Genomic DNA, 18,473 nt, shown 5'->3' on the forward strand with positions numbered 1-18,473 from the left:
AAAATGATTCACCTTACTACATTTTCATGATACGATCTGAGTTTCGGAACGGATTAATTTCGTATCCTGAGGTACCACTGTATATGTCTGATGTTATTGGGCAGTATGGCTTGAACAGGTCTACAGTAGGCCACAGTTCAATCTTATCTAAGAAAAATACTGTATAATCAAGAAGACTCAAGCAGCTTAAAGGAGTAACAAAAATCACATCTGAGAAATAAACATTGAAGAGCTCATAATAGAACCTGAAACTGATCTGACAACAGAAGAACACCAAAAAACTCTTGAATGGAGAACACCAAGAAACACAGCAAGATATGTTTTCTTCTGAAAAAGAGGATTAATGTCGATATCTACTATTAAAGATCTTTTGAAGAAGTGGGAGGATGTCAGAACAATGATCTTCAAATGACATTCAAATGAAAGAATGACATTCAAACCAGGTTGAGATTAATAGGCTTGGGGGATCTCTATGATTACAATGCTATTAATTACTTCTGAAAAATCCTGAAGAAGAGAGGAAGCAATCGACATTGGACAGATTCTTTAACCCCGACAAACAGAAAAAACAGAAAAATAAAAATGCAAGATTGTGTATATATGTATTTTTATTATTGCATATAAATAAACGCAGTAAGAAAGTATATATATTTTTATTTTTTGGGGGTCTCTAGAATGAATTAATCNAAGATTGTGTATATATGTATTTTTATTATTGCATATAAATAAACGCAGTAAGAAAGTATATATATTTTTATTTTTTGGGGGTCTCTAGAATGAATTAATCAAATTCCCATGAAGACCTATGATAAATTGATAATTGGTTAACAAACAATTTGGATAGCGAACAAAGTCTTGGAACGGATTATGTTCATTAACCGATCACTCACTGTATAAAAAAAGTTAAGAAATGCAAACAGTTGATGTTTTTCCACATAACTTCTAACAAAATAGAATTTTTTACTAAAAAAAAGACCCCATTATAAAATGCTATAGTCTATTAATAAGGTTTTGTGAAAGAAAGTAAAAATATAATCCCTGTGTGCTAAAGTCATCAAGACATATTTTGTATTAGACGGTGCTATGTTGGCGAGTTTCACACACTTTTGGTCAAAGGTCACTGTCTTGTTTGGTGTGCTGCATCCCTGTGTGTCATGGTGTCTCCCCTCTCCTTCAGCTTGTATTCATGTTACGTATAACTGTGTATTTCTGTGCATCGTTAGATTCATTTATTTGCTTCATTTTCTGACAGGTTTTNTATATTATATAATAATACAGAATTTGTTCAATAATTTTTCTCTGATTTCATTATTTTTGTTTATCACTCTCCTGCTTCATTTAGTTGAGTTAATAATGCCTGTCCATTTTTACCTTGCACTTTCTTCTATATAACTGTGACCTTTTAAATAAGCAAATCTTCACTTTAATACACATCACATTAGCTGATGTGCATTAAATAAATTGTATTTTAACTAATACAACTAATTTAAGTGCAGTTTCCATTTTTAAATATTCAAGATTTTTATATTTGATACTTGATGTTTCATTTATTTTGAAAACATTAGATTTCTGTAAAACAGTCTGATGTTGACTATTGAATATGGTTGAAAGAATTAGCTGATTTTCATTAAAGTGAAAGTTTGCTGATTTAAAAGGTTTTAGTGTATTTTTGTTTTTGTATGTCTACTGAAGCAGTTAAATTCTGCATCAGTTATTTTTTCTATATTTTATGAACATGTTTTCTAGAGCAGGTTTGTCAATAACTTCAAATTGAAATTTGATTTCAAGTATAAATACATTTGAATAAATATTTATAATAGTGCTAATATTACAGATTTTTCAATGTTGACAACATTTAGAAATATATTAATATATTCAAATGTATTTATACTTGAAATCAAATTTCAGTTTGAAGTTATTGATGAACCTGCTCTAGAAAACATGTTCATAAAATATAGAAAAAATAACTGATGCAGAATTTAACTGCTTCAGTAAACATACAAAAACATACATGACAAGTAAAAAATAAAGTTTCATATTAAACTTTAAAAATTTGTTATCAATGAATATGGATTTAATTTGTGATTTTTATTATTAATTGTGAGATTCCAAACTGAACTTGTACTTTCTTCTGACAAATTATAGTTTCTCAGTTTAAGATGCTATTATAAATCTGTATAAAAATAAACTAAAACACAACAATTTTCACAGAATATAGAAATTGTAACCCTCTCTAAATGTACAGAATTATTGAACTTTATTCTCTTAAAAAGAATTTTAAAAGGAGAAAGATGCAAAACTAAAAACCTTTATTTATTATTAAAAACTTAAATATTTGAATCTTTATTTAACCTATAACCTTTTAGTTTCCTGGCTGTTATATAACAGAGAGATGAGAGGTCAAAAAAATGATTTTACAGTTTTGGACTTGAGACTTTTAAACATTGAGAAATGCAAATGCAATTTAGGAGATTTTTTCTGTATGTATGGATATTAGTGTATGGGGCATGATTTTTTTCATAAACTTTGAAACTTAATAACTCCTGTGTCTTTCATTGAAAATGTCTGAAATTTTGCAGGAAGATTTGTATATTAGGGGATTGGTGCTATTAAATTTTGGTGGTTAAAGGTCTAAGGAGTAGGATGATAGGGAGTCGTGTCATATCTTCAGTATGGCCAAACTTAATGAAAATTTTATTTACTATTTGTATTTACAATTTTTGATAAAACTCAACTTTAACCTCAAAATTAAGCTTTCTGCTATTTTATAATAATTAGTAATATAAAAATTTTTATATAAAATAAAATATTATAACAGATGCACCTACACACAATTTTAAATGTTTTTGCTGGAAAGTTATGCAACTTATCGCTGGATTTTCACTTTGAGCATTGTAAAGACACTGTTGATCACTATTTGGAACATTAATTTTTTGTGGTATATACTTTGAAATAAATATATTTTTCATGTTTAGTCCAGTTTTTTTTTTTCTGGGCATTAACAGATTGATGCAAATTTTATTAGAGGAAGTTCATCCAGTGTTGGACACCTAAGGTTTTTCAAAATTGATAGCAAAGTGATAGACAAATCATAAAAATAATACAGTCAGGTTATAGATAGATATGTATTTCAATAGTAAACTGAACAAAAGAAAAAATTTAACAGTATATATTTTTAAAATTTAAAATAAAAATACCATGGAATTCAGACACTATAAAAAAAAAAAAAAAGATTAAGAAGTTTTAAAAAATTTGTCCCTTGAAAAACTTCTATATCAAGTTCTACTTTATATGAATGGTTAACAGAAAATAATAATAAATATATATTTAAAATTATCTTATATCTATTACTAGAAAAATTTAATGATGTAGAATGATAAACTGTATGTTGAAAATACAATTAAGATCCAACATGTCCAATACAATTGTAAAATATGTTCAATAGTATAAATATTTTTTAAAACAATTCTTTTAAATCTAGAAATTAAAAAAAGAAATATTACAATTTAATATTTTATTGCTTTTTGTATTTTTAATTTTTTAGAATTTAAGCTCAAATTAAAACATATATGAACTGTCATATTATCATACATAGATATAATTATGAAACAAAATCATTGTAATTTCTTATTTATAAATAGGAATATGAAATGTTAATAATAAAATATCTTTATTTTATTTAAATTTAATTCATTTTGTTTAAATTTTTAAGCATCAAATGATTTTAAAATAAACTCTCTAATAAATTACAGGATGCTATGGCACAAAATAAAATGAATGTTTTCCATTGGCATATTGTTGATGATCAGTCTTTTCCATATGTCAGCAAAGCATTTCCTAACTTGAGTGCTAAAGTAAGTAAGAATAAAATACATAAAGATATGGTAAATGTTTTAGAATTAAAATTTTACACTGGAAATACTGAAAATAAAACCAAACAATAAAATATGTGTTGTCAAAAGTTATGTAAGCAGTAAAAAACACTCCAGTTTTACTTTTAATGGAGTAAATTCCAGTTTTATAAACTTTTCCTTTCTATAAGTTTGAACTTTTGATTTAATGCAGTTAATTTTTACTATTTGATATTATTTTCGGGTATATGTAAGTTCTAGTTAAGTGATCTGAATCACCATCTATAGTTCCAAATATTTAAAATAAATTAATTATGCAAACTAGTATAATTAATTTAGAAAATGAACATTTTAAATATTTTAGGGTGCATTCAATCCAAAAACACATATATATTCAGTGTCTGATGTAGCTAATGTAATCAACTATGCCAGAGAAAGAGGAATTAGAGTAGTACCCGAATTTGACACTCCAGGTATGATGATCTGATATCTTGTATTCTAGATTATAATATAAATTAATAAATTCTCTAACTCTGTAAATATATTAGATTAATTAATATGTTCACTTAGAGAAGTCTACAGTGCCAGCACTTTGTACTGACCCACTCATGAGCATTGTGAAAGTTGTATTTAATTTTAAGGAAGTTTTTTTATTATTTATTTACATTTGTAAAAATATTATTTTTACATAATTTCTTTGACTTATTTGCATATATATACAGTAAACAAACAAAATATAAAATTTTTTTGCATACAGCTAGTAATACCCCACTTTGGAGGATGTTCTATACATTTTTTTTTATGTTCCTCTTAGTTGCATTATTTTAATGATAAATGATGTACTTGTGATGATAACTAAATTTCAAATTTGCATTAAAAAAATACAGTATAGAGTATAAAAAATAGAAATCTGCTGTTTTAAAGTTTTAAATCATGGATAATAGAATATGATTGTTTTAAACAAAACAAAATCAATTAATATATTTGTCCTTCAACTTATAAAATGTCTCATCTGAAAAAGAGGTCACATTTAAAGTAGGATTAAATTTATTAGTATTTACTCACTGTATTCTTTATCTTTTATAAAATTGTATTAATCTCTTTGTCTAAAAATGTTAAGCTGCAGAAATTATTGTTGTTTACACATTTATGACAAGTAAAAAATAAAGTTCTGTTTTTAGTTGTTATATCTTTCCTAAAACAATGTTTAAATACAATTAATTTCTTATTTTTTCTTTATAAATGAACATATTTATAGTATTTTCCAAATTTCTTTTTATATCTCAGTCTGCATTTTCTTCCCATTTCTTGCTTTGAATTTAGTGGAAGTTGCTAAACGGTGTCCTTTTAATAACCATATTTTTATCTTTCCCTTCCAAAATATTATCATTAGTGCTTCTCCATATTTCATTTCTTAACAAGAACATAGTGGAGAAAGACAATTACCAGAGTATTATCCACTCATCTAAAGGTGGCCTCTGACAAAAGGTGGCATCCCAATCCTATTTGCTTGTTACATAACTCCCAATCAACACTTGGCATTTATTGTGGCCAATAGTGTGCTCAAGTTTATTTCTTTTTATTGTGCTAGTCACCAGACTTCTCACTTGAAAATATAATTTTTTTTACTGAGTAATTGCCAGTACATACTGGCTATTGATATATTTTTATGCTGTCTGCTGATATGGCATACTGATATCTTCTCACATTTTAAGAAAAAATAAGCTTATTATTAATATTTTAAACAAATAAAATAAAATGAAGGATTTTATTATTTTTAAAATTTATAATCATTAAAAAATTAACTTTAACTATTCATTCATATTTTAAAATATTAAGAAAACATAAATTAAAATAAATATTGTAGAATATTTATAAGAATTTTTTACATATTAAGTTTGTTTTCTTTTTATTTAAATCATAATTGAGGATTTTATTAATAATTTAGGTCATACATTATCTTGGGGAAAGGGACAGCCTGACTTATTGACACCCTGTTATAAAAATGGAGTACCAGACGGTACATATGGACCAATTGATCCAACTGTAGAAAGTTCATATAAATTTCTTAATTCATTCTTCTCAGAAGTTGCAAAAGTTTTTCCAGATACTTACTTTCATTTAGGAGGAGATGAAGTTAGCTTTGATTGTTGGTAATGAATAAATTAATAATATATAAATTTAGTAAATAGATGGCTTAATTCATGCAGAAAAAATTATTTGAAGTATTTTCTGTCATAATTTAGCCATTTGCATAACTTATTATAAACGTATGAGTTGCCAGAATTAAACTAACTGTTCTCATCATTATGGTACTAAATTTTGTTGACTTTTATTAATAACATTTATTGTAAATATATTCTGTATGATTTCATTCAGTTGTATATATGTTAATTTTTATATCTCTGAAGAAGATAAATGATATTTTAATTTATCCATTCTTCAAATTACTAGTCTTCAGTAAACATTATAATGTACATAAAGTTCATAATTTAATAATACAAAGAAATTGCTTTATTTTCCTTAGTAAATCAATGAGATAGCTACGTGGTAATATTAGTCTTCTTGTCTTGGTAATGCTAGTCTTCTGTTGTGGAAGATTTGGATTCAAATATGATGTATGCTGTATGCTGTACATTTTATTTTAGTAGTATACATGTGTGTGTGTGTGTGTGTATACTCATCNAAAAATTTTGTAAAATACATCTATGCTGTACCATTATATGTCAAGTAAGCAATTTTATGTTATCATCACCTCGCGTTTTTAGTTATGTTCCTACTAACCAATACCGTAAAACTAACCTTAAATTATATTTTTTTGTGTAATCTTAACAGCACTGAAGAGGGGTTGGGAATATAAGCCAACCCAAAATGCATATGAATTAGGAATTTTTTAAATAAAACGTACGTTTTCTAACCAATTGCTGTCCGTTCGTCTACCAACTCGTTTTAGATTACACAGACGCTACACACTGCACAAAAATTATTTAATTATTCATATAATAAATCATATTTATACAATATATAATGTGTTTTCCATTCTCTAGAATAAAAACAAAATTAAATCTTTATGTGTTGATAAGTATTTACTGAAGATGAAAGTACTGAATTATAATGTCTTTGAAATGTAGAAAAAAAGTAATTAAATTGATTTAGTCAAATAATGATAATTAATAACAATAAAAAATATGAATTATATCAGTGTCTAAAATAGAAATAACAATTTCAGTATAAGTTATAAAAATTCTTATAACATTTAAGCAAAATGTTTTCAGTTGAAATGAGATCATAAATATTGTTGACTAACCTTAAACTTGTCAATTTCTCTAAACATCAAAATTCTTTCAGCCTTTCTATGTTTATTTTTTAAAATTTGTATTATAACTTGTAAAAATACAAACACCAATAACTTTTTAAATCTTCCATGTTTTGAAACTGTGTCGTATCTTTGTTTGTTTTATAAATGCAATGTAGCATAATAACGATCACTTGGCACTGAACATTCTTTTATTTCAATATTTGTTGACGAATATTGAAATAAAAGAATGAATAGTGCCAAGTGATCATTATTATGCTACATTTTGTTTATAAAACAAAAAAATACTTTTTAAATATTCATACTTGAAATATTTAAGTCTGTTTAGAATACTAATAACTGTGTTTTAATTTTAATGTACTGTACATGTTATACCAGATACTAGTTTTATTCAAATAATAACCACATCTAGTATTTGAGGATTTCTGAAATCTTTGGGAAACAATGTAAAATTGATAAATGTCCATAAACTCTATGATCAGTAGGTACCATATTTATTTTACAAACAAATTTGCATATTTTATTTTCTATTATAAATTTACAATAGACGTGTTTTTTTAAAATTATTTTATTACTAATATTTAGAAAGTATTAATAACACTCATCTATATATATATATATAAAAATGGACATGCGTGTCCCTATATTTCACTTTTCAGCCAAAACTACACATCACACATGAATGGTGTTTGTATGTGGTAGTAGCCCCAAGTCTCCATTCATGCACTATGGTGGTTGCGTCTCGATAGCTATAAGGGTGCGGGAGATTTGGGGGCTTAAAGTGTTTGACTTTGAAGATTTTCTGTTTCGATTTTAAAAATTTTCAAATTTAAATTCGAATTGGTTCAATTTTAGAACGATTGTAAATGTTCCAGAAAATTGATCAAATTGAAAATAGTTCGTTTGACTGGACATAAAAATTCTTTAATTAGTCTGGAAACAGGGGATCTAATTCTTGCATTCTGTGAAAATGGGTAAGATCAGCTATAATGTAATTATCTTAATCTTCACCCACAAATAAAAACCCAGCGAAGCGGGTCCTTGCAGCTAGTTGTAAATAAAGATATCAGTTGCATTTCAAATATAATTTATGTTAAAAAGTCAATTTTCATTGATAAATATTTAAATACTTTATTAATAACAGGCAAATCGGTGTATGCAAAGGAAATAATAACTGTCCTTGAATAGTAACCATAGAGAATATGCAATTTTAAATAGTAGCCATGGCTATTATTTGAATAAAATTGGTATATCATATAAATATTAATGTTTTGCATTGATAAAATTTATTTTATTCAAAGAAATTAATCACAATTTGATTAAAATTTCAGGAAAAGTAATCCAAATATCACTGCTTTTATGAAAAAACAAAAATTTGGAGATGATTATTCAAAATTAGAAGAATATTATGAGACAAGGTAAATGATATCTAAATTTTTCTTATAACAATTAATGAACTCTTAAAATATAAATAGAGATATTTTCATAATAAATATTGTGCTGATGTTAAATATATTGCATTGCAGTAAACAAATGTAATACAAAATGTAATGATGGGTATTTACATAAGAATGGAAATTTGAATTATTAAGACTTTTAATTTAGGCTAATTAACAAATTATAATGGAAGGAATTATACAATCCAAGTCTTGACATAATAATAATATATTAATTCTCACTCCTATTATTATTTTACATTCACTTCACTTCATTAATTAGCATTGCTGTTAATAACAAACTGGTAACTAGGATAGAATTACAAATTTTTCTAGATTGTAAGTTTTAATAATTTTTAAAATATAAATTGGTTTTGTTAGATATTGAATTTTTTAAAATGTTATTTTAATCTTATAATCAAATTTCTACTTTTTTCTTCATTATTAACTTGGCATGAACCTTTAGAAATTTGCTGAATGGTTTGTCATTGTCAGCTTGAATCTGATAAACTAGTCAGCAGAAATGACAAAGTAGGACAGTGACAAGTTGGTTCAGTGTTTAAAATTATACTGAATTAACAAATGTAAATCACTCATGCTATCATGTAGTTAGTTAGTTCAGCATAAAATAGAATGTTCATTGAAATGACAATGATTTGGTAAATTCTTTATTTAGTATGCAATAAAAATGTTAAAGAAGTTTTAATAATTTCATATAAAGAAAATGAACAAAATTTTCACTAAAATTCAATTTTAAAATGCTGTAAAAATTATTAAAAGTAAGCAAATTATTTTTGGACTCTCTATAGAATTAAAATACAATAGACCCTTGTAATATTATTGAGGAATGATACAAAGTATGTTTGTAATCATTTACAATTATCATTGTCAAATTTTCTTTATAAAAACAGTAAAGTTGATTCTATGACTAGGGAAATAAATGCTGGAGGTTACAAACACGATCCAATTAGAACAATGTTAACCAAATTATATCTTGTTTATATTATTTAGGCTTTAATAAAATTGGCTTTGCTATATGTTATTTCACTTAATAGATTCTTGGGAACTATGGTACTGACAACGTTACAGGATAAATTTTTGTATGTTTTAATACACTTTAAAAAGAGATTATCAGAAAGTAATTTCAGATACCTTATAAGTGTGTTTCTATGAAATGATTTAGATTATTAAATATATGGATAGTTTTTTTAATATTTTTGTGATTGTACAAGTGAGATAATTCTCAAACAAAAGGTAGATCTGATAATTAATAAATTTTATTATTTTATCTGTAAAAAATTACAGTATTGCTTGCTTTTCTTTTGAAAGCAGCATTGGGGAATTGAAACAAAAATATAACATCAATTTGATTCAGATTTATAGAGTTGATAGAGGAACTTAATGCTCTATAACAGATAATCTTTTAAATTAATACGTTATTTTTTATAATTTATAAAAATCATATCATTTCACATATCTTGGCCAGACAATATGCAATACTTAGTTAAGGCTCTGGAAAATTTAAGAATTCAAGAATCTCTTTTTAGTAATACACAGTGAACTTGTCAAAATTTATCTATAATCTATTAAAAATGCAAAGTATAAGGGACAACAACCCTGTCAAAATTTTTAAAATAAGCTGTAAAATTATGTAAAAGATTTTCTTTTATGATATACTCATTGACAAAAAAGTTATGCACCAAGACAAAATTATGAAATTTTGTAAAACTCAATTTACATAGTTCTAAATGATAACAGTTGTGGTCTGATTGCATGCCATGTAATGGTGTTCCAGTATTCTATAAAAAAAAAAAAAAAGGCTGGCAGACACTCATTGTGTTCAGGAATTTTCAGTTTTCCTGTTGTTTGGAGGTCTTCAAATACCAGGTGTATCTGTACAATGCCGTCAGACATTATATTACAGTTAATAAGGCAGCATTTTCCAGACTCTCAAATTAAGGGAAGCAGAATGACCAGTTTGCTGAATTGCCTGCCATTTAGATTCTTACAACCTGACTGTGACAGGATTTTGGTAATAGCAGATTCATGAGGGCATATACATGCCTTAGACATCTAGAGTCTGCCTGCCATGATCACATCACCTGGTGATCTGAAACAGCTGCAACTGTGCCTTTATCTACTATCCAAAGGTAGGTGGAATCCTGTCACTTCCCAAAAGTTTGGATGTACTGTACATCAACTGATATGCCTCTCTATCCAGGCAAGAGGTGATCTTGCAAAGTAGTACATGTTTTTTAAACTGTATTTTGTTCACAGAGAATTGTCCTTTTGCCAAACTTTCATTTGATTCCAATGCATTCTTATTTGTTAATGAGTGTATTACTTCTTGTAAGTAGAGAATATAATTATAACAATTTTGAACTTGTAAACTAATGCAAATTGACCTCTGTTTATAAGATAGATAAAAGTTAACAAAAAATAGATACTTCTGCCACTTTAGTATTCTGTCAGGAAGCCTAAGTTCCAATCTTTCTATGTGAATATTAAATGGTACTATCCAAGTAATTGTCATTAGGCTATGCAAATAATGAAAATTAATTTTCAGTAAGAACACAACAGTTCCTAGCATTTCATTAATTCTGGAACAACTCAGCTAGGCTAAGTTTACTGATTTGCATTTCAGTTATAGTAGTGCTAATGAAAACAATAGAGCACAGAAAATCACTGAAATAAATTTGTTAACTGAAGGTGTTCCTCATCATTCAGGTCTTCACTTTGATCATTGTTGATTGTGAGAAAATGGTTCATTCATAGACAACAGTGATACTGGCTGCCCTTGTATAGTCTTCACACCACAACTAGAAAAAGTATTACAATGATTTGAAAATGATGCCTCTATTAGAACCAGAGCAATTGCCAATAATCTCCATGTGAACTGAAGGATAGATTAAAAATTGTTCATGTGATGACCTTCCATACTATCATCCTGTATGTATACATATTTTTCTGAACTTTATTTTGCACAAATTGAATTTTCTAGTTGGTTTCTTTGCCAAAGCAGATAACTTCTAAATTTTATAAAACTGTCATATTTTACTGATAGTCTTTTTCACTTAAGGGAGTGGTACAGTTGTATTTGGGCACATAAGAACTCATGAGTAACATTTACCCCTAAACATCAACAATGCAGTTATACTTATGCTATCACAACACTTTTTCTGGGGGAGTCATATAAAAACAATTGTTCTGCACACAGATATGGCTTAAACCAATTGCTTGGTTTAAGCCAGAACTATTGCATCATCAGGAACAATTCAAAAACAATCACACATTTTTGAATATGTAAATGAGTGGGATTTTATACTACACACCATAATGTTTTGTGAATCTGTAGTTTGTTTTAATCGTTCTACTACATTAAATTTTTTATAATGAAATTAACAGTACTAAGCTTTACAAACCAGAAGAGGCTTCCCAATAGAACATGGGAGTTGCAAAAGCAACCCTCCTTTTCAGTAAACTTTGAATTAATTTACAAGATATAAATACAGTTGACCCTCCCTATAACACTGTTGATAATTCCATTTTATATGAATTCCATGTTGTATGAGTCAGTTAGATTTTACAAATATGTGAGCCATTCACAGCCCGGCTCACATACTTCTAAAATCTAAGTGACTAGGGGGGTCAACTGTATTAGGTCAATTTGATCCATTGTAAGGTTAAAATTGTCTATAATTGCTTCCTCTACAACTAACTACACAACTTTTGAGTATTGATACATTTTATTTTTAAACAGAATATTGCAATTAGCTTCTGCTTTGAAGAAAAGTTATATTATATGGCAAGAAGTGTTTGATAATAAAGTTCAGGTAAGTAAATGTTAGTTTTGAAAAAAATAAGTACTTGTTAGATAGATCATAAATAAATATTGTCTAATATTTAATTCAATAATTTGTTTAGTTTGACATAAACTTTACATTCTACTCACAAATCAAAAACAGACCTGCTTAATGTTGTATCCAAGAAAACATTATTAACATTTTTAATAGGAGGACAATCTTAATCAGGCTCCATATTTGGTAAGACCAGGCCTGATACAAAAAATAATTCATGAGTTAATTACTGTTTTATAGCTGACATCATTTACTTTGTTATCTATATATATAAAATTGCTTGTCCTGACTGACTGACTCACTGATTCATCATCACCCAGAGCAGAGGTGAGATTTGGTACACAGTTAAGGTACGTCATGAAAATGCACACTAAGAAGGGATTTTTCAAAATTTTCCCGCGGGGGAGAGGGAGAGGATTTAGTCTTCGAGTACTTAGGTGTATTAAATTAATAACATTTCAGACATTGTTATAAATATTTTTATCTATTTCAATTTTAAAAATGTTCAAACTGTTTTAAATTCGAATTTGTTATTGCATATTGGTTCGATTATAGAATGATTGTAAACATTCCAGAAAATTGATCAAATTGAAAATAGTTCGTTTGATTCTCAGAAACTCTCATCATTCTCGGCAGTAGGTGTTATATAACAATTACTATGGTTGTTGAAATACTGAATATAAATGGGGTTTGCTTGCAAAATCTGTGCGGGCAAAGCCGCAGGTAACAGCTAGTTAAATATATTTACAAAAAGCTAATCATAACAATAGTAAATTGTAAAGTGTTTTAAAGCTTGATTTATTTTTGATTCTATACAATCCATGTAAAAATATCACATGCATGTACAAACTCTATGATTGACAGATGAAATCTGTCATTCATGCAGTTTATGACTGATTCAAATGTAACTTGGTGGACATGATTACTCAGTACCATCCTTCTATTTAACATGTACTTAGGCTGTTAAAAGCAATACACTATTAGATGGATGTGTCCACCCTCTATGACAGGTGTGTAAGAATAATAGCATACATCAGCAAATGCAAATTGACTTTAAATGTAAACCTGTACAAAATAGCCAAAGATATAAAAGAACATTTGAAATATGAGGTGTCAGAATGTCATTAGATGTGCATTGTATTGTTTACTTTGAGGTTGTAACGAGTTGAGGAAAGGCTCTCTGAATTGGAGAAAGGCAAAAATTGAGGGATTGCTGATGTGTGATGGCACACAGGGAAATTGCAGAAAAGTTTGATTGGAATAGAAGTACTGTGTTGAAATATGCTCCCTTCAGGGACACACGAATGTGAGAGGCCGGACTTGAAAAGAAAATTTTATTCAAAAATTTGGTTCGGAAAAAATAAAAGATCGCTACGGATATGATTATATCCTTTCCCACGGACTTCCCTGTTTGAGAGTGACACATTGAATGTGTCACTAGGAATCAAATGCGAAAAATCGCCATTGGACGTGAAGAACGATTTTACCAAAAAAGGACAAGAATTACGAGGGGGAGGACCCCCAAATAAAGGAGAAGGTTTGATGATGCGACAGAGAGTTCACCCGACAACAGAGTTTGCATCCTCGAAGGTTGGTTGTGTGTGTACCCTCGGATACATTTTACCGCCGATGCTCCTCCAATAGCCAGTGATCAGAAGCTTAACTGCTGATAGCCCATGAGTCCAAGTACCCACCAAGAACATGTCTTCACTGAAAAAGGACCCAATTCAAGAAAGCGATCTTCAGATAAATACCATGCGCGAACAATTGTAAATTCTCTCTCTAAAAGCATAAGTGTAACTAGTTTAGGCCTATATAATTAAGAAACAGATATTAATTTCTATAAGCAAATTGTAAAGCGCATTTCTTTAGCCTAATTGGTCTTTATCCCGAGTCCAACCGCCCACAGACGCGACTGCTATTGGCATGATATCAGGGAGGAGGAGGTGTGTATTCCCAATGAGTAGCTAGATATGGGTGGTCTTTGGACAGAGCCTTATTTGCACAATGTGGAAAGACAGATGTAGTTGTACTTAAGGATCACAATAACTTTAAAATGTACCAGTTCAACATATGGTGGAAAACTGGGAAGAGATAACTGCATCTTCTAACAGGATGGTGGCATTTTTCATTAATCACATCAACAAGAGACTACTTCCATTTAAAAGAAGTACACCTTGAATGGCCAGCATTCTAGACCTTAATGTAATTGAAAATTTCTGGAGAGGCCTTGTTCATCAGGTTTATGCAAACTAGAAACCAATTGAGCACAATCAGAGTATTAGAGTTGGCAATCAAAGCAGTTTGGGAAGAAATACCACTGCAATGTCTTCAATCTTTGATTACATCTATGAAGGATTGTATTTTCCATATATTAAATGAGGAAATATCTAATCTTAATGAAAAAAGATTGGTGACTATTTCATATGTGGTATTATTCTCAAATACGGCCATCTAGTGAACCAAAACTTAGAGAGCACTATATTATGTTAAATGGAAGGGTGGTGCAGAGCAGTCACGTCCACCAAGTTTACATTCAAATTGGTTGTAAACTGCATGGATGACGAGAGGAAAATGCATGCAAGTGATATTGTTTTTACACAGACTGTATAAACTTTTGATGTCATCTAGTAACAACTGTATTAATGAGTGTGCGTCCAATTGAAGATTTTTCAAATTATAAAATTCTAGAAAAGGAAGTATGAACATGTTTCTTAGAACTAAAATCAAATGGAAGTTTCAAAAAGGCAAATTTATTGAAACATGTTAGATAAAAAACATCCACATAACAAACTTTACATTCAATTCTGTTTTTAATTTTTTTGAGTGAAAGTTTTCAGGGACCATCCTCTTATCCAGGTAGAGATCAATAAGTACTTTTGGTTCAATAAATTTCATTACTCTTTCTATCTGACCAATAAAATAATCTATTTTTTGTATTCAAATAGGAGAATTACTTAAGTGTAATATAATACAATATTTTAGTTTGTTTTAACAACCATAATTGTTTTTATTTGAATGTTTTCTGGAACACTATTTTTTACATTTTTACTCATTTTAAAGAAATATAGTTTCAATGAACATCAAGTGTGTCTATTAATACTGTTTATAATCAAGTATGAAATATCAACTCAATATCGTCAAATCCATCGATCTTCAGTTCATTTGTCACAAAATTGATTGGTTAGCCAATCATAACTGAAATTCAACTGTGAAGAGTATGTTAAGAGTCAAAATTAGAAAGATTTTGTGGATTAAATTATCTTATCATTCAAGGAAAGTCAACAACTACCCTACCTGCAAAGGGTCCACTATCTGACCAATTAGAACATGACATTCTGTATACTTAACAGATTTTATTGAACTGTGCATTATTATAAATCATAAACATATACTTAGGAGGTTTCCACATGTGCTGATTTTGAATCTTTGTTCCATTTTCCCTTGAAATCTGACTGATTACCTATTGAAATCCACCTGCAAAAATTATCATCATCATCAAGAATGGGGGTAAAAAGAGAATTGTTTATTAAAGTCACTTCTGCTAGTTATCGTACAAGGGGTGTCCGATATTAAAAGTATAAGCCAAAATTACACTAACATTTTTTAATTATAAATGTTAGTTTATTTTGGCTTGTACTTTTAATATCGGACACCCCTCATACCTTATTATCTACCACTAAATTTTAGAGGCTGAGTGTGAACAGGTAATAAGATCTTGAGTTTCAAAAACCAATAAGAATTTGGCTGCAAAGAAAGTGATTAATAAAAATTACCTTACTTGCTTATGAGAGTACAGAATACAGAGAAATCAGAAATGGGTGATAATTGCTGTGAGAGTAGTTGTTTTGGGGTCTACAATAAATAAATTCAGAAATTGAATTCTCTGGCTAGATTTATTTTAGAAGCTCTTTCCACCATGTGGGCACTAAGAGAGAAAATAACACATTTCAATATTATTTGTTCTCATAGGGTGGAGAAAGTAAAAAACAAAAATATGCATTCATTGTTTCACAAAAGAAGAAATTGAAAATTTCTCAAAAAGAAAAACAGATGTGGTGGGACATGCATTTCTAAGAATTAAAAAAATGCAATATTTTCTATCCATTGTTGTTTGGGAATTTGATATAATCACTTGTTTGTTCAGTTTTAGCTTTAATGTATAATATGATAAAATAAATAATGTTACAAATTTTATTCACTGTACTGCTATTTCAATATAATAAATATTTATTAAGGTAAAACCAGATACAGTAATTCATGTCTGGAAAAATCCTCAAGCAGAAGAATTGACTAAAGTCACAGCTGCTGGTTATCATACCTTATTATCTACATGCTGGTACCTTAACTACATTAATTATGGCAATGATTGGACATCATTTTATACTTGTGATCCGTATGCTTTTAATGGTTTGTTACATGAATATAAATTTGATTTTATTTACTAATTCTAAATGCTAAAATATCCACTTTTTATACATTATTATTATTAGGTACAGAAAAACAAAAAACATTGGTGTTAGGAGGCGAAGCATGCATGTGGGGCGAATATGTTGATGGAATTAACGTCATGAGTAGAACATGGTAATTTGACAAAGTTTTATTCTGTTTGCCAATTAAATGTATATTTTAATTACACTTCAAATTAATATTAAGGCCGAGGGCTTCGGCGGTTGCGGAGAGATTGTGGAGTTCCATAAATGTAACAAACATTGCATCTGCCACGCCACGTCTAGAGGAACACAGATGTCGAATGCTTCAGTATGTAAATTTAAAATATAACTTAAAAAATTATATATATAATAAATATATCATAATTCATTTTCTTTTACAGGAGAGGACTGAAAGTAGAACCAGTCAATGGTCCAGGATTTTGTAAATGTGATTATATTGCAAAATGAAATCATCAAAATATAGATATTGATTATTATAATTATTATGTAATTAAAGTTCCTATATATAGTTATAATGTCACTATTTTAATATCAATACAGTAGATTATTTTGAAAACATTTTAAAGTTATAATAAACTTATAAAGTGCAGAAAATAATCTATAATAAATGTTATAGATTATTTTACTTTATAACAAATGTTCCAAAATCAATAACTGAATGGGATTAAAATATTAATAAAAGCAGTTTAATTATTGATTTTTTTTTTTATAACAACTTGGTCATCCAGATGATATCTTTGACAATGACAGCTAACCACTCTGGGAGACCTGCAAATGAATCTGTAGTTAGTGGTAGGGATGATCCCAGTCCCATCTGGCATACCCATTGTTGGTTCAGCCAAAAGCCCACGAGCTTGATAAAAAAGACTCTCTCAGTAGCCAGACTAGAAGGTATAAAAAGTCTGTCTTTTTTTTTTTTTTTTTTTGAGATAAAACTTTTGTTGACTCTTGTTGATGGGCAGATAGATACTAATTTATTGAGTTTCCTTAAGAGCTTTGGTCCAAGAAAAACAGTTGAAAAATTCTGAATTAATTAATTATTCAGGATATTATTCAAAATGAATAGAAAAAAATCTTGTTAAGGAAATTTCTCAAATACAAATTAATTTCCAGTCAAACCCCATTATTTTGTAAAATTAAAAATTTTACGTGGTCTTTGCTATGATTTATTTTGAGCTAAAAGCAATATAAACGTCAAGCATTTTATATATAATGATCCACACAGATTTCTCTGCAAAAAATATCCTGTTGCTAATTTACAGTAGGCCCTCGCTAATCTGATCCTCAATTATCCAGCATACCCTCCAGTATTATTGCCCACTTGCTTCTGTTTCCACAAAAATGTTAGTCAGGTTATGCACTGTTTTCCACTTTAGTTGGGTTTCGTTTTTGTGTGTATGGTATTGCACATCATTGCACTGTATTATTAGCTCACTTACCTCCAAAAAGAATGTACCAAAGGGTGATAGATCACGCCATTCATTGCCTTTGGGTAGGCTTTATGCGTGCATGCGCGCACACAGTCATTTCGCATTATTGCTAATCTGGTGGCCCATTAT

At 28.6% G+C, this 18,473-nt stretch overlaps 1 protein-coding gene across 1 annotated transcript in view; it reads left to right on the top strand.

The window, feature by feature from the left end:
* The window catches only part of LOC111642255 (beta-hexosaminidase subunit alpha-like), a 31,123-nt gene extending 13,512 nt beyond the window's left edge, over nucleotides 1–17,611 (top strand). Inside the window, exons 5-13 of the mRNA XM_023388574.1 lie at nucleotides 3,753–3,854; nucleotides 4,216–4,324; nucleotides 5,800–6,004; nucleotides 8,499–8,585; nucleotides 12,364–12,436; nucleotides 16,699–16,870; nucleotides 16,954–17,044; nucleotides 17,117–17,221; nucleotides 17,295–17,611. Of these exons, the coding sequence (XP_023244342.1) occupies nucleotides 3,753–3,854; nucleotides 4,216–4,324; nucleotides 5,800–6,004; nucleotides 8,499–8,585; nucleotides 12,364–12,436; nucleotides 16,699–16,870; nucleotides 16,954–17,044; nucleotides 17,117–17,221; nucleotides 17,295–17,361 (1,011 nt within the window). The 3' untranslated portion in view covers nucleotides 17,362–17,611. The remainder of the gene's footprint in view (nucleotides 1–3,752; nucleotides 3,855–4,215; nucleotides 4,325–5,799; nucleotides 6,005–8,498; nucleotides 8,586–12,363; nucleotides 12,437–16,698; nucleotides 16,871–16,953; nucleotides 17,045–17,116; nucleotides 17,222–17,294) is intronic.
* The last annotated feature ends 862 nt before the right edge of the window (nucleotides 17,612–18,473 follow it).

Source organism: Centruroides sculpturatus, unplaced genomic scaffold (genome assembly GCF_000671375.1).
Source record: "Centruroides sculpturatus isolate CEXI.00-Female unplaced genomic scaffold, Cexi_2.0 scaffold1635, whole genome shotgun sequence".
In the NCBI taxonomy this organism is placed as follows: domain Eukaryota; kingdom Metazoa; phylum Arthropoda; class Arachnida; order Scorpiones; family Buthidae; genus Centruroides; species Centruroides sculpturatus.